General features: G+C 37.5%; 2 protein-coding genes across 2 annotated transcripts; both read right to left on the bottom strand.

Annotated features, from left to right (window-relative positions):
• Nucleotides 1-1,005: 1,005 nt before the first annotated feature.
• On the bottom strand, nucleotides 1,006-15,571 carry LOC135771725 (uncharacterized). Its single transcript, XM_065282108.2, has 5 exons — nucleotides 15,361-15,571; nucleotides 14,767-15,274; nucleotides 9,225-10,045; nucleotides 5,129-5,338; nucleotides 1,006-2,724 (listed from the first exon to the last, which is right to left on the bottom strand). Exons 1-5 carry the CDS (start codon nucleotides 15,370-15,372, stop codon nucleotides 1,891-1,893), a joined length of 2,385 nt encoding a protein of 794 aa, XP_065138180.2. The 5' UTR covers nucleotides 15,373-15,571; the 3' UTR covers nucleotides 1,006-1,890.
• Nucleotides 15,572-16,452: 881 nt separating this feature from the next.
• On the bottom strand, nucleotides 16,453-18,885 carry LOC135771743 (uncharacterized). The gene is made up of 2 exons (XM_073815481.1): nucleotides 18,876-18,885; nucleotides 16,453-17,582 (listed from the first exon to the last, which is right to left on the bottom strand). Exons 1-2 carry the CDS (start codon nucleotides 18,883-18,885, stop codon nucleotides 16,831-16,833), a joined length of 762 nt encoding a protein of 253 aa, XP_073671582.1. The 3' UTR covers nucleotides 16,453-16,830.
• Between the last annotated feature and the right edge of the window lie 1,753 nt (nucleotides 18,886-20,638).

Here is a 20,638-nt window from a genome sequence, read left to right as displayed (position 1 = left end):
TCTCAATTATGTTCAGAAATCATCACAAACTATTGTATAAAGTAATGACTAAATGAAAAGAATTGGTGGGAAAATAATTGCTGTAGAATAAAGACAGAACATCAACCTTTTTTTAAATTTTAAAGATAGGACATCGTAGGACAAAGAGATTATGATCAGATTAAAAACAATCACAAACTTTTCACAACATTGTATTTTCATTGTAATTAGGTAATGTTGCAGTACAACATTTTAAAAACCTTTTAAAAACCACATCTTAAATAAAAACAAAAGGACGTTTATTAAACGTTGAAAAATAATTGGCACGTTTTCTTTAGGTAGTAAAAACATTAGGGGTGTAACGATTAACCGTGTAAATGCGCGTTTTCTCAATGAATGAATTACGGTGAAATATAGGCACATCCGAACGCCAGGGGGCGCTCCCGTGCAGAAACTCCCTTTGTGCCACAGAAGAAGTAGCATTACGAATGCTATTCCAGGAAATGTTTACAGGAATATTTATATCACTGTTCTTCAAATTGTTTCAGGTATTTTCATGATAATAAAGAATATTAAATTATTTTGTTTAACGAGTGTTGCTTTTTTAAATGCATTTCGTTATGATTTTAGATTGATAAGAACTTCCTACTGACCAAATGCCTAGTACACGCACAAGCTGTGCATGAAACAAAGAATCGCAGCCTTGCGATTCAGAATCGATTTCAGACAGGCATTTTTAATGGGACACATGGTTGAATCGTTACATCCCTAAAAAACATAAATCACGTCTGTTCACTACGGAAAAAAACAGCCCAAAATGCAACATTTGTGATATGTTTTGTTTAGCTGTTAAACCTTGAAATAAGACTTTAAAAAACATAATTTACACAAAGCGAGAGTGAGACGAATCCATGTGCAGTAGGCTTATTAAAATGTAAATCCACACATAAGCAAACAAATCCATTATAGGGCAATCCAAAAGAGTAATCCAAAATATACAGGCAAAAGGTCAAGGCAGGCAGCAAACAATCAAAATCCCAATCCCAATTGGCCACACCCAATCCTTCAGTTTCACCAACCCTTAATCCCATCAACATTACCATCTCACCCACTATCTCACTCAGACCATTTCATTATTATAGAAATGTGTTCACACCTTTGGCTTAGCTTTCACCTTTGACTCAGACCCTTGGCCCAAACATTAACAAATGGCCATCACCCAATTGCATTATCATTTACAAACCCATTACACAAAACGTCACAGATGTGCTGCTTTATTGTTTTGTGTCTATTTTACAGAAAAAAGACCAACGTGATACTTTCAGTTTGTCATCCAGGGGTTTTTGTATTGTATATGAAAGATGACACAGCAAAAGATGGAAGAGCAGGAGATGAAAGGAAAACAGACGGGAGTCTTAAAATACAACTGCTTGCGCACCGATATAACCTTTATATGTAAATAAAGTATTATCCCACTATTATGACTAAGGCTACTTGTCAGTTTACTACATTAAAAATAATTGTTTAAGGATCACATTCTAATGAAACATACAGAAACGCTAAGATACAACAAAATGGTAAATATAATCATTATTAAATTAACCACTGCAACAGTTTTTTAAAGACTTATTCTTTTTATTCAGTAAATTCAGTATGCTACAATGCCAACTGAGACAGAAAATGTTTGCTGTTGATTGTGTTGTTTACATTACATGCACGTATGCGCATTGTTCTGAGTGGTGAGTAATGATGTTTGTTAAGGTGCTATTTGGTTGCGGCAAGTTATTTCAATGACTTATTGTGTGGACACTTCGCTAGGCGAAACAAACTGTGATTGGTTGTTTGTATTAATGTCACTGGTGCTTAACAATGTTTGACTGTTGATTAACTCTTCTCACAAACGTTACAGTGTTAAGGTTTCTCTCCAGTGTGAATTCTCTGATGGGATTTTAAGTAACGTGACAGAGCAAACGTCTTGTCACACTGAGAGCATTTGAAAGGTTTATCATGAATTCTCTTGTGATTAACCAAGTTATTCCGTTGACTAAAACTCTTCCCACAGACACTACAGTGATAAGGTTTCTCTCCGGTATGAACTCTCTGATGAACTATTAGGTTACTTGAAAAAGTAAACGTCATGTCACACTGACAGCATTTGAAAGGTTTCTCTCCAGTATGAACTCTTTGATGAACTCTTAATTGACATGATGCAGAGAAGCTCTTTCCACAGTTAGCACAGACATAAGGTTTCTCTCCAGTATGAACTCTTTCGTGGGTTTTTAAGCTACTTGAACAAGCAAACGTCTTGTCACACTGAGAGCATTTGTAAGGTTTTTCACCTGTATGAAGTCTCTGATGAACTTTAAAATTGGATTTGGTTCTGAAGTATTTTCCACATTCAGTGCAGTTGAAAGGCTTTTCATCACTGTGTATACTCATGTGAACATTTAGATCAGAGGAAGAGACACAAATCCTCCCACACTGTTCACAGTGAAACTGCTTCTTTTTCTTCTTCTTCTTCTCTCTGTGGTCTTCTGAATGAAGTTTCTTCTCTTGTAAGGTAGTAAAGCTGATCTCAGATCTGGTGAAGAGTTTCTGTTCTGTGTGTTTTCTCTCATGTCTCTCTAAATGTCTCTGTGAGCTGAATGTCTTTCCACAGGTGATGCAGGAAAGAGTTTGTGCTGTCAGTCGCTCTTTTGATGTTGAAGACGTTATTTCTATATCCAAACATGAATCACTCTTCACATCTGAAAGAAACATAAAACAATTAAATTGTCTTTTCACTTTTATTTACACAAAGAAGGATGAAGAAGTGAGATTCTCTATCTTTTTCTAGATTCACACATATAGACATGTAATAGACGTGTCATTGTTAGTGATGGGATATTTGAAGCGAGGGCTGATTCAGGGCTTGTGTTGCTAATGTAGAAATCATGTAACCAATGACAAATGTGGCCTCTTTTCATTCTGAGTATTGCGTCCGTATAAAGGCGTTTCGAAACTTGTGACACCTTGTGAGTGTTGTGGCGTTATGAAGTGATGAGAACACTTCTGTATGCAAAGTAAACAAAAAAAACAAACAAAAAAAATGTATCCTCCTTGGTTGTTCAGTGTGCGTTTACAACCAGATTATGGCGCATGCTGCTGACATCACCTGCTGACATAGTTGCCAGCGTACAGACACAGAATACACTGACAAGTAATATTTCCATTTATAGAGGCTGTTTAAGTATCATTTACAATGTTTGCATAACGGCTTAAATAAAAACATTGTCAACTACGTCAGCAGTAGGGCTGGGATAAACGATTATTTTTTAAACGATTAATCTAGCGATTCTTTTTTCGATGCATCGATTAATCTAACGATTCATTTTATCAGTCCGATTCGATTCTCGATTATCTCCCCATTCATTAACTAATAGCAATTTATACATGTTGATTTACATATCTAAATGTAAACATTTCAATATATGGTGATTGCTCTTGAAATTTCAAAATAAAAGTGCAAAATAATGCATTCTTAGTCAGAAGAAGCATTCATTAAAGCGTTTGCAGCTCATACTGTGCAGTTTAGTAACAGTATAAAAATCTCAAGTTCAAATTTTCTTATTTTACATGCATTTATAAGCAAAACCTCTTCAATGTGCCTTTTGATGGTCACACACTGTAATTTTTATAACTTAATTTGTTTAATCCACTTTGTTTTCGTGCTGTCCTAGTCCATGTAATGACTGATATAAACACAATTAGACTTAAGAAGCACATATATTATTAAATCTCTTTCTCTTAAGTTTATTAAGATAGATGAGGACCCATTTACTGCTGGACAGAGAGTGAATGAAAAGCGCAGTCTTCTGGCAACAGTGTGTTTTTACATATTGCATTGCTTTTTGTTAAATTGCTCAAAGTCATGACTGTTTAAAACACACTTGGCATCACATTCATGATTTTATGGTAAAATGACACTCTTTCGCGTCAATCCACGAGCATTTAAACCATAAACAAAGCACTTTCACTTTAATTGAGCTTGAGCAGCGCAGCAGAAACGACGCAGAAACGATTCAAGCACTGTTGCTACAGAGCCGCGAGCTCGCGCTGCTCATGCGGCGGGGTGCACGCTTGTTAACATTTAGTTTGGAGCCATAGGAATGAATGGGGCTAGGCTAAATGCTAACACATCCAAGAAGCGCTGTACAAAGATTAAAAGTGCACGGACCGAAAGAATATAGGACTGTATTACTTAATCTAAGTTGAAGTAAAACATAGTAAAATATTGAAAAATTGTGGTGTTTTCCTTTAAAAAAAATGTAGTTTAGGACTAGTCTAATCTCTATCCAGGAAACAGCCCCTTGATTAGCGAGTTTGTGACTGAAAACTAGGGCTGGGTATCGTTTCAGATGTTCCAGATCGATTCGATTTCGATTCACAAGCTATCAAGTCGATTCGATTCCGATTCTCGATTAAATTTCCGATTCCGGTTCTCAGGTAGGTTTTTATACTCGATTCTCGATTCAACTCAATGAATATAGATTTAATACACATACTATATTAATAAAAAAGAACAGCGAACAGCAGTTTACAAATGGGTAATTAATTAAAAGAAATTAAAAGCCACAACACGTCTTGCTTGCGAAATCTAAAATGCTTCCATTCCTCCGTTCAATGTTTGCAGAAATAAATATGAAAAAAATCGATTCTGCTCTTTGAGAAACGATTTTTAATCGACCACGTTTTAAAAAACGATTAATCGAAAAATCTATTTTTTTTGCCCAGCCCTACTGAAAACCCAAAACAGGTCCTCACATGACAGTTAAAAATGTTAAAAATACAACAATAATTGAGGAGACTTACCTGATGGAATAAAATCATCTTCTTCCTCAGTGCGATCTTCCTCTGTGGGTTCAGTTTTGATTTCTGTGGGTTCAGTTTTCATTTCTGTGGGTTCAGTTTTGATTTCTGTGGATTCAGTTTTGATTTCTGTGGGTTCAGTTTTAATCTTCATCATGAGGTTCGTGCAGTCGATGAATTTAACTGAACACATCTTCAGTTTGGTCTGCAGGATCTGCTGCGGTTCTCCAGCGTTACAGACAGAATCCAGAGACTCTGTGGAGGTTTGATGCTCCTGTAAGCTCGGTTTACTGTCACACACTGTAGTGTCCTGAGTGTCTGTGGGCTTTGACTCAGTATAACAGAGTAAAGTCAGACTGAGCTCGGAGTCCTGTGTGTGTCTGGATTTCTCTTCAGAGAGTTTAGAGTCCTGTAGTGGCTGTGGTGTGCGGCTCTGATCTCTGCTTATCCACACTGAATCCAGACTCCCATCATCAGTCACATACACTGAAGATTCACAACAATCCACATCCTGACAACACGCACACACACAGACAGACAGTAAGATTAGAAATGATTTGATGTTGTCTGATTCAGGTAAATGATGTTTAAGCTGTACAAACCTCTCGATCCATAAATCTCCTCTTCACCTCAGCTTTGTCTCCAGTAACGCCACCTCTTTCTTCAGCTAAGAGATTTCTGTGATGAAATCATCAATATATCCAGCATGGTAGTGATGGGCGATTTCGAAGGACGCTTCATGAGGCTTCGAAAATTTTTACGAATCTTTTGTTTCGAATCATTGGTTCGGAGCTTGTTTCAAACTGGCCAAAGTCACGTGATTTTAGCAAACGAGGCTTCATTACGTCATAACTGTTTCGAAACGTTTCGAAAATCCGACGATTCACCACTAGGGGGAGTTTATCAAACATGACCAGTGTAGGTGAACTCGGGTCAGTTTTAATATAAAAGTTCATAAAACATTCATCCTTCTGACTAATAATAACACTACCAATTTGTCTACTTTTTGTATATAGACAGATTTAATGACAAAAATATGCAGAATTAAAAAGAGAGTTAGTTTTAATGATGTTTTTGCCATATAAATAAAACTAAAAACACAGAATACACGTCTTAATTAAATTAAATACTTTATTTTTCCTAAAAACATATTTTTAGAACAATCTTGCTATTATTTTGTAAAAAGTGTAAAATGTTTGGACAGATCTTGCTGCTTTTACACTATTTTGACCAGCATATGTCGCCAGCGTGTATGGTGTTTCGAACGCTTCGAAAAACTGAATAAATTTGTGAAGCAATTGGTTCAATTGATTCGAAGCTTCGAAAAGCTTTGTTTCTCCCATCACTACAGCATGGACAGATCAGTTCCTACTGATTTACAGCACAACATCAACGTCTCAACACTTAAATATGAAATGAAACACGCAAGAGAGAAAAACACTTGAGGATACACAATCACATCACACGCTCTTTCTTTCTTTCTTTAGTGAGTTTATCTGCGGACTAAAGAGCTGCAGCGCCTCTTGCTGTACTGGAGACAGAAGACGCTCACTGCTTACAATGGACTTACAATGGAGTATTCGTCTCAATTATGGCTAGAAATAATCACAAACTATTGTATGAAGTAATTACTAAATGAAAAGAAGATATTGGAAATTAAATGCTGAAGAATAAAATCCAAACATCAAGCAAAGCCATAAAGATAGGACATTGTAGGACAAAGAGATTATGATCAGAAAAAAACCCCTTACGAAAATTAACATTTACATTTACATTTAGTCATTTAGCAGACGCTTTTGTCCAAAGCGACTTACAAGTGAGGTAAACAATAGAAGCAATTATGGCAACATAAGAACAGCAAAACATAAGTGCACTGGAAATAGTCTCATCAAGTCCAACACAATATACATAGCCAAGGGTATGTTAGTATTTTTTTTTTTAGATAAAGAGGAAGGTAAATAGAGAGAGATAAAGAGAAGGGTAACTAAATAAAGATAGTAAATCTGTAGTTAGGAAGTTAGGTAATGATGGAAGAGATGGGTTTTTAGCTGAGTCTTACAGACAGCTACAGTGTCAGCTGATCGTGTCACGACCGGCAGATCATTCCACAGTTGTGGGACAGTTCCTGAGAAGGTACGCGTTAGTGTTTTCTTCCCTTTTTGAGATGGTACCACAAGTCTTCGCTCGGTGGCAGAGCGCAGTGATCGAGAGGGTACATAAGGCTCTATAAGCAAGCGAAGGTAAGGGGGTGCTGACCCAGTGATGGTTTTAAAGGCCAGGAGCAGAGCCTTAAATTTGATGCGGGCTGCTATAGGAAGCCAGTGTAACTTGACAAAGAGAGGAGTGACGTGCGCCCTCTTTGGCTCATTGAAGACCACTCTTGCCGCTGCGTTCTGAATCATCTGTAGGGGTTTGGTCGTGCAGGCTGGAAGTCCTGCCGGTAGCGCATTGCAGTAGTCCAGCCTGGACAGGACAAGAGCTTGGACCAGGACCTGCGTAGCATGCTCATCTAGGAAAGGTCTAATTTTCCTAATATTGTAGAGGATGAATCTACAAGAGCGAGCGGTGCTGGCAACATGCTCCGTGAAGCTAAGCCGATCATCAATGACCACTCCCAGGTTTTTGGCCGTCTTGGAAGGCGTGATGGTCGAGGAACCTAGCTGAATGGAAAAGTTGTGCTGAATCTTTGGTTCAGATGATATGACAAGCAGTTCTGTCTTCGCAAGGTTAAGCTGGAGATGGTGATCCTTCATCCAGAGTGAGATGTCCCTCAGGCATGCCGAGATGCGGGCAGAAACCGTAGGATCATCAGGGTGGAACGACAAGTGGAGTTGAGTGTCGTCTGCATAGCAGTGGTAGGAAAAGCCATGTTTCCGAATGACAGAGCCCAGAGATGTCATGTATATCGAAAAGAGCAGCGGTCCAAGCACAGAGCCTTGAGGGACCCCGGTATCAAGACGTTGGGGTTCGGAGACGTCACCTCTCCAGGATACCCGAAATGACCTATCAGAGAGGTACGACTTGAACCATAGAAGCGCTGTGTCAGTGACACCCATAGACATGAGAGTCGACAGGAGGATGCGGTGATTGACCGTGTCAAAAGCTGCAGATAGATCCAGTAAGATCAGCACAGATGATTTGGAGGCTGCCCTTGCCTGCCTTAGGGCCTCAATGACTGAGAGCAGCGCAGTCTCAGTGGAGTGACCACTTTTGAATCCAGACTGATTGCTATCCAGGAGGTTATTTTGTGTGAAGAAAGTGGAGAGCTGGTTGAACACAATGCGTTCAAGAGTCTTGGAAATGAAGGGAAGAAGAGAAACGGGTCTGTAGTTCTCTAGCATAGCAGGATTGAGAGTGGGTTTCTTCAGCAACAGGGTTATCCGGGCCTCTTTAAATGCTACAGGGAAACCATGGTTTTACTACAGTTAGGACCAAAAAACCATGTTTACTGTAGTAAAACCATAGTTTCAAAAGCCATAGTTAAACCATGGTTAGTGTGGTAAAGCCATAGTTTTGCTGATAGTAATCAATACACCAAAAAAATAAACATGGTTACAACACTTTAATCACAATAAAACCATGGTTTATTTTCATAAGGTTTGTATTTTCAGTTCAGCCAGACGTCTGATCAACCAATGAACGGCTATTTGCACGTTTAATCCGCCATACACGGATAACCCGCCATAGATTAATAATAAGGCGCCATCACCTGCTTTTAGAACTGGCTGGTTATGTGATGCTAATGTGTTGTTTTGTAATGCTAAAGTCTTTTGGTAACAAGTTTTGATAGCCACAAGTTTTGATAAAATATCTGTTGAAAATCAGACATTGTTTATTTTCTTAAGTTACAGACACCGGCCCATTTAGTGTACATAAACTAAAATTTAGTGTACTTCCATGGGTAACGTTATTTCAAATGTGTATTTCACTCATAAAACAACAGTCAAAAAAACAGCACTTTCATAGTAGGAAAAAATAATACCATGGAAGCGAATGGGGATCACAAATGGCTTGATTTCAAACTTCCCTCAAAATATCTTCCCTCGTGTTCACCAGAACAAAGAAATTTATTTGTAACCACAAGGTTTGTAACAACATGAGATTGAGTAAATGATGACAGAATTTTCATTTTTGCGTCAACTATCCTTTAAAGGACATTCAAATATGGGACCATTAAGTCATTTTCCATCCTCCATAATACGGTACTGTAGAACAATCTAAAAACATGAGCAGCACCGATTTCATTCTTTGATTATTTGCTCTTATTTCACTAGTAAATTGTTTTTTAACAAAATGTAAATCTTTATATAAGTTTTTGGTGTCATAACTTTAATTAATGGTGCTTTACAAAGTTTGACTGTTGATTAACTCTTCCCAAAAACATTACAGTGTTAAGCTTTCTCTCCTGTATGAACTCTCTGATGGACTTTCAATTGATCTGACCGAGAAAAAGTCTTGTCACACTGAGAGCATTTGTAAGGTTTTTCACCTGTATGAATTCTCTTGTGCTTTAGTAATGAAGACTTTACACTAAAACTGTTCCCACAGACACTACAGTGATAAGGTTTCTCTCCAGTATGAACTCTCTGATGGGCTTGTAAGGAACCTAACTGAGCAAACGTCTTGTCACACTGAGAGCATTTGAAAGTTTTTTCACCTGTGTGAAGTCTCTTGTGATATAGTAAGTTTTGCTTTAGACTAAAACTCTTCCCACAGACACTACAGTGATGAGGTTTCTCTCCAGTATGAACTCTCAGATGAACTCTTAAATGAGATGACCTAGAGAAGCTCTTTCCACAGTGAGCACAGACGTAAGGTTTCTCTCCAGTATGAACTCTCTGATGAACCTTAAGATGGTCTTTGGTTCTGAAGTTATTTCCGCATTCAGTGCAGTTGAAAGGCTTTTCACCACTGTGTGTCCTCATGTGAATATTTAGATTAGAGGAAGAGACACAAATCCTCCCACACTGCTCACAGTGAAACTTCTTCTTCTCTCTGTGGTCTTCTGAATGAAGTTTCTTCTCTTGTAAGGTAGTAAAGCTGATCTCAGATCTGGTGAAGAGTTTCTGTTCTGTGTGTTTTCTCTCATGTCTCTCTAAATGTCTCTGTGAGCTGAATGTCTTTCCACAGGTGATGCAGGAAAGAGTTTGTGCTGTCAGTCGCTCTTTTGATGTTGAAGACGATATTTCTATATCCAAACATGAATCACTTTTCACATCTGAAAGAAACATGAAACAATTAAATGGTCTTTTCACTCTTATTTACACAAAGAAGGATGAAGAAGTGAGATTCTCTATCTTTTTCTAGATTCACACATATAGACATGTAATAGACGTGTCATTGTTAGTGATGGGATATTTGAAGCGAGGGCTGATTCAGGGCTTGTGTTGCTAATGTTGAAATCATTAACCAATGATAAATGTGGCCTCTTTTCATTCTGAGTATTGCGTCCGTATAAAGGAGTTTCGAAACTTGTGACACCTTGTGAGTGTTGTGGCGTTATGAAGTGATGAGAACACTTCTGTATGCAAAGTAAACAAAAAAAAAAACAAAAAAAAATTCTCCTCCTTGGTTGTTCAGTGTGTGTTCACAACCAGATTATGGCGCATGCTGCTGACATCACCTGCTGACATATTTGCCAGCGTACAGACACAGAATACACTGACAAGTAATATTTCCATTTATAGAGGCTGTTTAAGTATGATTTACAATGTTTGCATAACGGCTTAAATAAAAACATTGTCAACTACGTCAGCAGTAGGGCTGGGATAAACGATTATTTTTTAAACGATTAATCTAGCGATTCTTTTTTCGATGCATCGATTAATCTAACGATTCATTTTATCAGTCCGATTCGATTCTCGATTATCTCCCCATTCATTAACTAATAGCAATTTATACATGTTGATTTACATATCTGAATGTAAACATTTCAATATATGGTGATTGCTCTTGAAATTTCAAAATAAAAGTGCAAAATAATGCATTATTAGTCAGAAGAAGCATTCAATAAAGTGTTTGCAGCTCATACTGTGCAGTTTAGTAACAGTCAGTGTTTCCGCTATATACATTCAACCGTGGCGGGCCGCCACGCCTACAACATCCCCGCCACGCCTGCGGTTGTGGATAGAAGGGATACAGCAAACGAAATCTCGCCGGATGAGCACTGTTTTATCCTAATCCTTCACCCAAACCCAACTCTAAACACAAAATTTCACAGGATTGTAGGATGTATTTGTATCTCATTTAGCCAGAGCCGCTGTTTTCATTCTAAAAATCCTACCTCCAAATCTAATTCTAAACTTTTCGGCATTTTCTGTATCCCTTCTAGACAAAAACCACGGCGGCAGCTCGCAAAATAAATAAAGGCATAAAGCTACCGAAATGTCCGCCCTGCCAGACTGGCTGTTTTAAAGAAATAAATTCCTTTCTGAATTCGCGTTGTTCACTCATTTATAATAAATAAATCTCCTAAAATATCATCATTTCCCCCATGGGTTTAGTTTCATGCACAAATAGATTTAAATCAACAGATAGGCTACGTCTCTGTTTTGAGAAATAATAATAAAATAAATAAGCCTACACGAAATATGTTATAATTATCAGATTGACAATTAAAAAAGTATTTGAGTTGCTGTTCTTTTTTTGTGACGCGCTGTTAAACCAAAGCAGCAGAAAGCATGTCATGTTTTTAATGATTTTAAATAAGCACAAGGTTTTCTCCTTATTGTGAGTTTACACAAATAAAAAAAAATTTTTTAGTTTCCAATGTTATTTTACTTTTATCTGTATGGCAATAAATTAAGGGTAATTTAAGTTGCAAGGTCATCACGCGTATGCTTTTCACATGCGCATATACACAGACGCAGCGCTGGGCTGCGAGAAAATACATAATTAAACTTTAGATTTAACATATTACAAGTTTTTTGGACATTCATTTGGAATCACTGTACTCATTTTATCAACGTATCAGGCCATTAGTTATTCAGAATATAGGCTATAAACGCAGCGCGCTGCTGACCGCTCAGCTGTCAGTCAATCTTCTGTGCTTTAGATCAACCGTCACAAAGTTTCACATTAAATGATAAGATGTTTGTCCAAAAACAAAAGGCTAAACACTGAATACTACTTAAATGCGACTGCAAGACATTAGTCGAATCTGTTTGGAAGGAAACTTATTCCCGTGGAAGAGACGGACGTTGGTAATAAAAACTTGAGGCAGACGGTGAGACTGTTTTATCTGTTTTCAGACAGCGGGATCAGGGTACCCGCGGGTGAATCGCATAATATTTGATGTAACGGGTGTAATAATATTAACATGTCATTTGCGTTGTAGATGCAGGTCGGGACTCAATAAGCAAGAGTAGGCTAAACTGCAGGTCTAACATCCAAGACCAAAATTCGACTCGATTCCGATAGGTAGCAGTTTTTAAATAGCCCTGTGCTTATTTGTGTTTAAGATCTGTCTGAAGAACGTTAAAGGTTTATAGCTGCGCGATTTGCGTTGGGACCGGGTCGGGCTCTTTATGTCAAACAGGCCGGGTGTGAAATGCTGGAATAAATTGCTGCTGATGTCGGGTCAGGTGTTCCGTCAATCACAGCGGTGCGGATTATCAAACAGGACTACGCGTGACTTTGCAACAGCTCTGTAACGCTAAACATGAGCACGAACTTGCACACTTACATTAAAACTACAATTAAAGATCCGTTTGAAGCTATAAAACGTGTATTTTTTAAGAAAATACAGTTTAGATCAAACATAGAAAAGCAATATGCAATATATAAATATAAGGAAAAGTAAATGACAGCATGAAAATGATAAAAAAAATACATGTTAGTTTACTGTAGCCTATATTCTACATTAAAAAAAGAATGTACATTTATAATCATCATGGGCGCCCCCTGCCGCCACAGCTGGAAAAAATCCTAGAGGAAACACTGGTAACAGTATAAAAATCTCAAGTTCAAATTACTTTATTTTACATGCATTTATGAGCAAAACCTCTTCAATGTGCCTTTTGATGGTCACACACTGTAATTTTTATAACTTGATTTGTTTAATCCACATTGTTTTCGTGCTGTTCTAGTCCATGTAATGACAGATATAAACACAATTAGACTTAAAGGAATAGTCTACTCATTTTCAATATTAAAATATGTTATTACCTTAACTAAGAACTGTTGAATCATCCCTCTCTCATCTGTGTGTGTGCACGTAAGCGCTGGAGCGCGCTGCGACGCTACGATAGCATTTAGCTTAGCCCCATTCATTCAATGGTACCATTTAGAGATAAAGTTAGAAGTGACCAAACACATCAACGTTTTTCCTATTTAAGACGAGTAGTTATACGAGCAAGTTTGGTGGTACAAAATAAAACATAACGCTTTTCTAAGCGGATTTAAAAGAGTAACTATATTTTATGGCGTAATAGCACTTTTGGGAGTACTTTGACTCGGCGCAGTAACACCCTCCCTCTCCCATTATGAGAGTGAGAAGGGGAGCGGACTTTTCAGGCGAGTCGAAGTACTCCCAAAAGTGCTATAACGCCATACAATATAGTTCCTCTTTTAAATCCGCTTAGAAAAGCGCTATGTTTTATTTTGTACCACCAAACTTGCTCGTATAACTACTCGTCTTAAATAGGAAAAACGTTGATGTGTTTGGTCACTTCTAACTTTATCTCTAAATGGTACCATTGAATGAATGGGGCTAAGCTAAATGCTATCGTAGCGTCGCAGCGCGCTCCAGCGCTTACGTGCACACACACAGATGACAGAGGGATGATTCAACAGTTCTTAGTTAAGGTAATAACATATTTTAATATTGAAAATGAGTAGACTATTCCTTTAAGAAGCACATATTATTAAATCTCTTTCTCTTAAGTTTATTAAGATAGATGAGGACTCATTTACTGCTGGACAGAGAGTGAATGAAAAGCGCAGTCTTCTGGCAACAGTGTGTTTTTACATATTTCATTGCTTTTTGTTAAATTGCTCAAAGTCATGACTGTTTAAAACACACTTGGCATCACATTCATGATTTTATGGTAAAATGACACTCTTTCGCGTCAATCCACGAGCATTTAAACCATAAACAAAGCACTTTCACTTTAATTGAGCTTGAGCAGCGCAGCAGAACCGACGCAGAAACGATTCAAGCACTGTTGCTACAGAGCCGCGAGCTCGCGCTGCTCATGCGGCGGGGTGCACGCTTGTTAACATTTAGTTTGGAGCCATAGGAATGAATGGGGCTAGGCTAAATGCTAACACATCCAAGAAGCGCTGTACAAAGATTAAAAGTGCACGGACCGAAAGAATATAGGACTGTATTACTTAATCTAAGTTGAAGTAAAACATAGTAAAATATTGAAAAATTGTGGTGTTTTCCTTTAAAAAAAATGTAGTTTAGGACTAGTCTAATCTCTATCCAGGAAACAGCCCCTTGATTAGCGAGTTTGTGACTGAAAACTAGGGCTGGGTATCGTTTCAGATGTTCCAGATCGATTCGATTTCGATTCACAAGCTATCAAGTCGATTCGATTCCGATTCTCGATTAAATTTCCGATTCCGGTTCTCAGGTAGGTTTTTATACTCGATTCTCGATTCAACTCAATGAATATAGATTTAATACACATACTATATTAATAAAAAAGAACAGTGAACAGCAGTTTACAAATGGGTAATTAAAAGAAATTAAAAGCCACAACACGTCTTGCTTGCGAAATCTAAAATGCTTCCATTCCTCCGTTCAATGTTTGCAGAAATAAATATGAAAAAAATCGATTCTGCTCTTTGAGAAACGATTTTTAATCGACCACGTTTTAAAAAACGATTAATCGAAAAATCTATTTTTTTGCCCAGCCCTAATGAAAACCCAAAACAGGTCCTCACATGACAGTTAAAATTTTTAAAAATACAACAATAATTGAGGAGACTTACCTGATGGAATAAAATCATCTTCTTCCTCAGTGCGATCTTCCTCTGTGGGTTCAGTTTTGATTTCTGTGGGTGCAGTTTTGATTTCTGTGGGTTCAGTTTTCATTTCTGTGGGTTCAGTTTTCATTTCTGTGGGTTCAGTTTTAATCTTCATCATGAGGTTCGTGCAGTCGATGAGTTTAACTGAACACATCTTCAGTTTGGTCTGCAGGATCTGCTGCTGTTCTCCAGCGTTACAGACAGAATCCAGAGACTCTGTGGAGGTTTGATCCTCCTGTAAGCTCTGTTTACTGTCACACACTGTAGTGTCCTGAGTGTCTGTGGGCTTTGACTCAGTATAACAGAGTAAAGTCAGACTGAGCTCGGAGTCCTGTGTGTGTCTGGATTTCTCTTCAGAGAGTTTAGAGTCCAGCAGTGGCTGTGGTGTGCGGCTCTGATCTCTGCTCATCCACACTGAATCCAGACTCCCATCATCACTCACATACACTGAAGATTCACAACAATCCACATCCTGACAACACAACACACACAGACAGTAAGATTAAAAATGATTTGATGTTATCTGATTCAGGTAAATGATGTTTAAGCTGTACAAACCTCTCGATTCATTGCTAAATCTCTCTTGACCTCAGCTTTGTCTCCTTCTTCAGCTGAGAGATTTCTGCGATGAAATCATCAATATATCCAGCATGGACAAATCAGTTCCTACTGATTTACAGCACAACATCAACGTCTCAACACTTAAATATGAAATGAAACACGCAAGAGAGAAAAACACTGAGGATAAACAGACACATCACACGCGCGCTCTTTCTTTAGTGAGTTTATCTGCGGATTAAAGAGCTGCAGCGCCTCCTGCTGTACTGGAGACAGAAGACGCTCACTGCTTACAATGGACTTACAATGGAGTATTCGTCTCAATTATGGCCAGAAATAATCACAAACTATTGTATAAAGTTATGACTAAATGAAAAGAAGATATTGGAAATTCAATGCTGAAGAATTAAATCCAAACATCAAGCAAAGCCATAAAGATAAGACATTCTAGGACAAAGAGATTATGATCAGAAAAAAAACCCTTACGAAAATTAACCATGGTTTTACTACAGTTAGGACCAAAAAACCATGTTTACTGTAGTAAAACCATGGTTACCACAAAATAACTATGGTTTCAAAAGCCATAGTTAAACCATGGTTAGTGTGGTAAAGCCATAGTTTTGCTGATAGTAATCAATACACCAAAAAAATAAACATGGTTACAACACTTTAATCACAATAAAACCATGGTTTATTTTCGTAAGGTTTGTATTTTCAGTTCAGTCAGACGTCTGATCGACCAATGAACGGCTATTTGCACGTTTAATCCGCCATACACGGATAACCCGCCATAGATTAATAAAAAGGTGCCATCACCTGCTTTTAGAACTGGCTGGTTATGTGATGCTAATGTGTTGTTTTGTGACGCTTAAATCTTTGGTAGCCACAAGTTTTGATAAAATATCTGTTGGAAATCAGACATTGTTAGACACTGGTCCATTCAGTGTACGGAAACTAACATTTAGTGAACTTTCATGAGTAACGTTATTTCAACTGTGTATTTCACTCATAAAACAACAGTCAAAAAACAACAGTGTCATAGTAGGAAAACAGAATAGTATGGAAGCAAATGGGGATCACAAATGGCTTGATTTCAAACTTTATTTGTAACAACAAGGCTTGTAACAACATGAAAGTGAGTAAATGATGACAGAATTTTGATTTTTGCGTAAACTATCCTTTTAAGGACATCATAACATAAAATAAAACTCTAGAAAGCTTTGAAATATGGCACAATTTTCCGTCCTCCATAATATGATACTGTAAGATCAATCTAAAAACATGAGCAGCAAGGTTTTATTTCATGTGTGTTACGCATACTTTGATTATTTGCTCGTATTTTACAATTAACTTGTTTTTTAACAATATTTAAAACTTTATACAAGTTTTTGGTGTCATAACCTTATTAAGGTCACTGGTGCTTTACAAAAGTTTGACTGTTGATTAACTCTTCCCACAAACATTACAGTGTTAAGGTTTCTCTCCAATGTGAACTCTCTGATGGACTTTCAATTGATCTGACCGAGAAAAAGTCTTGTCACACTGAGAGCATTTGTAAGGTTTTTCACCTGTATGAATTCTCTTGTGCTTAAGTAATGCAGACCCATGACTAAAACTCTTCCCACAGACACTACAGTGATAAGGTTTCTCTCCAGTGTGAACTCTCTGATGGGCTTGTAAGGAACCTGACTGAGCAAACGTCTTGTCACACTGAGAGCATTTGAAAGGTTTATCACCTGTATGAAGTCTCTTGTGATTTAGTAAGTTATGCTTTAGACTAAAACTCTTCCCACAGACACTACAGTGATGAGGTTTCTCTCCAGTATGAAGTCTCTGATGAACTATAAGATATTGTTTGGTTCTGAAGTATTTTCCACATTCAGTGCAGTTGAAAGGCTTTTCACCAGTGTGTGTCCTCATGTGATCATTAAGATTATATGAAAAGTTAAAAATCTTCCCACACTGCTCACAGTGAAACTGCTTCTTCTTCTTCTTCTCTCTGTGGTCTTCTGAATGAAGTTTCTTCTCTTGTAAGGTAGTAAAGCTGATCTCAGATCTGGTGAAGAGTTTCTCTTCTGTGTGTTTTCTCTCATGTCTCTCTAAATGTCTCTGTGAGCTGAATGTCTTTCCACAGGTGATGCAGGAAAGAGTTTGTGCTGTCAGTCGCTCTTTTGATGTTGAAGACGATATTTCTATATCCAAACATAAATCACTCTTCACATCTGAAAGAAACGTGAAACAATTAAATTGTCTTTTCACTCTTATTTACACAAAGAAGGATGAAGAATTGAGATTCTGTATCTTTTTCTAGATTCACACATATAGACATGTCATTGTTAGTGATGGGATATTTGAAGCAAGGGCTGATTCAGGGCTTGTGTTGCTAATGTAGAAATCATGTAACCAATGACAAATGTGGCCTCTTTTCATTCTAAGTATTGCGTCCGTATAAAGGAGTTTCGAAACTTGTGACACCTTGTGAGTGTTGTGGCGTTTTAGTGTCAGATAGATGTCAAGAGTAGGAGTGGCACGGTACATGAAAAAACATCCGAACCATTCGGTTCGCTTGTCTCGGTTTGGAGCGTGTATTGCACAATTCGACACATGCACAATGTAGCCTAGTGCTTGTATGTTACCTGAAGCCTTATATACTTTTGCCTGGCTCCACAGCGCGAGCCTCCGTTTGGAGAGTTGTTTATACTCGACTCACAGACTGGGTGCCAGCGTGATGAGACGACATGCTCGGATAGATTCACCTGGAACTTGTGATAATTAAGCTATATATCATATGCTGAAGTAAATTTCTGGAGTGTTAACGATTAAAAGAAAAAACAACAAGAAGAACTGTATAGAACTGAAAACCTAGACCCTAAAACCATGATACGACACGAACTGTGGGCTTTGTGAACCGTGCCACCCCTAGTCAAGAGTAGTAGAAGCAGAGTGTTGGAGAGTTTATTAGGACTATATACTTATATTATTAGTCATAGTATATAATTAGAAATTAGTTATAGTACATATTTCAGTATTTTCAATTTCGAAAAATTTTTTTTTCAATTCTAATTTCAATTCTAATAATGACAGTTCAATAAGTGATCGATAAAGACAAAGAAACATATAATGTAATGCATGATTATTTGGGAGTAATCCACTATTTTGTAGGAGTCAAATGGAGCAATATTTTTTATTTGTACAGAGACTTTCACAATTCTTGTTGCATTATATGGTGACCCCAAAATGATCATTTTATCATAAATCACTTACACCTGTGTCGTTCTAAACACCCAAGTGCTCCGATTGTCTTCACAACACAATGTTACATATTTTTGATAAAAACCATCAAACCATGTGGCTTCAAACCAAAAAGGTCCAACATTTGTTCATTAAATATATTGTGAAGTGATGAGAACACTTCTGTACGCAAAGTAAACAAAAAAATAAATAAAAAATTTCCTCCTCCTTGGTTGTTCAGTGTGTGTTTACAACAAGATTATGGCGCATGCTGCTGACATCACCTGCTGACATAGTTGCCAGCGTACAGACACAGAATACACTGACAAGTAATATTTTCATTTATAGAGGCTGTTTAAGTATCATTTACAATGTTTGCACAACGGCTTAAATAAAAACATTGGCAACTACGTCTGCAGGTGATGTGTCGTAGTCGGCTCATGAACAACCAAGGAGAACAAATTATTAAATTAAATCATTTGTTTTGGTTTCTTCGCATACGAAAGTGTTTTTGTCACTTCGTAATTTTATTATTGAATGACTGATGGACCTTTTTGGCTATGTCTTTCAATATTTTCTGGGGAAAAGAACTGTGAAACTGACTGAAGTCAATGGGACAGACAAACAGGGATGAATTTAGAAGCCACCACTTACATGTTTTCCCTATTTAAAGACTGTTACATGAGTATGTATTGTGGCACAAAATAAAAATTTAGTTTGGAGCCATAGGAAAGAATGGGGCTAGGCTAACTGCTAACACATCCAAGAAGCGCTGTACAAAGATTAAAAGTGCACGCACCGAAAGAATATAGGACTGTATTACTTAATCCAAGTTGAGGTAAAAACATAGTAAAATATTGAAAAACTGTGGTGTTTTCCTTTAAAAAAAAAATTAGTTTAGGACTAGTCTAATCCCTGTCCAGGAAACCGCCCATTGATTAGTGAGTTTGTGACTGAAAACCCAAAACAGGTGCTCACATGACAGTTAAAAATGTTAAAAGTACAACATTAATTGAGGAGACATACCTGATGGAATAAAACCAACATCTTCCTCAGTGCGATCTTCCTCTTTGGATTCAATTTTGATTTCTGTGGGTTCAGTTTTGATTTCTGTGGGTTCAATTTTGATTTCTGTGGGTTCAATTTTGATTTCTGTGGGTTCAGTTTTAATCTTCATCATGAGGTTCGTGCAGTCGATGATTTTAACTGAACACATCTTCAGTTTGGTCTGCAGGATCTGCTGCTGTTCTCCAGCGTTACAGACAGAATCCAGAGACTCTGTGGAGGTTTGATCCTCCTGTAAGCTCTGTTTACTGTCACACACTGTAGTGTCCTGCATCGTCTCAACACTTAAATACACAGAGACAAGACTCTGTTAACACTCAATAAAACACGCAAGAGAGAAAAACACCGAGGATACACAAACACATCACACTCGCGCTCATTCTTTCTTTCTTTAGTGAGTTTATCTGCGGACTAAAGAGCTGCAGCGCCTCCTGCTGTACTGGAGACAGAAGACGCTCACTGCTTTACAATGGATTTAGCAAAACAAGTATGCGTCTCAATTATGGCCAGAAATCATCACAAACTATTGTATAAAGTAATGACTAAATAAAAAGAAGGGGTGGGAAAATAATTGCTGAAGAATAAATACAAAACATCAAGCTTTTAAAGTCATAAAGATAGGACATATATTTATTCAAATTAAATCAAAGAGATATGAGGACCACATTGAGTTTCAGTAAACCACTGTCTAAGCCAAACTCTCAAAATTAAAGATCACAGTCGATAACCAAAGACTGTGATCTGAAATTTATCAGAAAAAAACAGCATTTCTTCCACTTAACACAGCCAAAGCAACTCAAGCAGTCATCACACCCATTTTTATGTTCATGCCTTGGGCAGAATTAATGATAGATATTGTGAAATTTCACTGTATGGATAAAGTGAGTTGTAGTTTCAACATGTAAGTTGTTGTAGTTTCAACATGTAAGTTGTTGTAGTTTTCTTATCTTCAGTTGGAGTAAAGTTTAAGCTTTTTAATTAT

This window comes from Paramisgurnus dabryanus, chromosome 8 (genome assembly GCF_030506205.2).
Source record: "Paramisgurnus dabryanus chromosome 8, PD_genome_1.1, whole genome shotgun sequence".
In the NCBI taxonomy this organism is placed as follows: Eukaryota; Metazoa; Chordata; class Actinopteri; order Cypriniformes; family Cobitidae; genus Paramisgurnus; species Paramisgurnus dabryanus.
Note: the sequence above shows the minus strand (reverse complement) of the source record. Positions and strands in the feature narration are given on the sequence as shown.

What these genes read in the sequence shown, in the direction of transcription:
- LOC135771725 (XM_065282108.2), bottom strand. An exon ending in GAGTTCATACAGGAGAGAAA is followed by an intron (nt 5,339 to 9,224) that starts GCTTAACACTGT and finishes GCGTGTTGTCAG; the next exon opens with GATGTGGATTGTTGTGAATC. An exon ending in CAGACACTCAGGACACTACA is followed by an intron (nt 2,725 to 5,128) that starts GTGTGTGACAGT and finishes TTTCTTTCAGAT; the next exon opens with GTGAAGAGTGATTCATGTTT.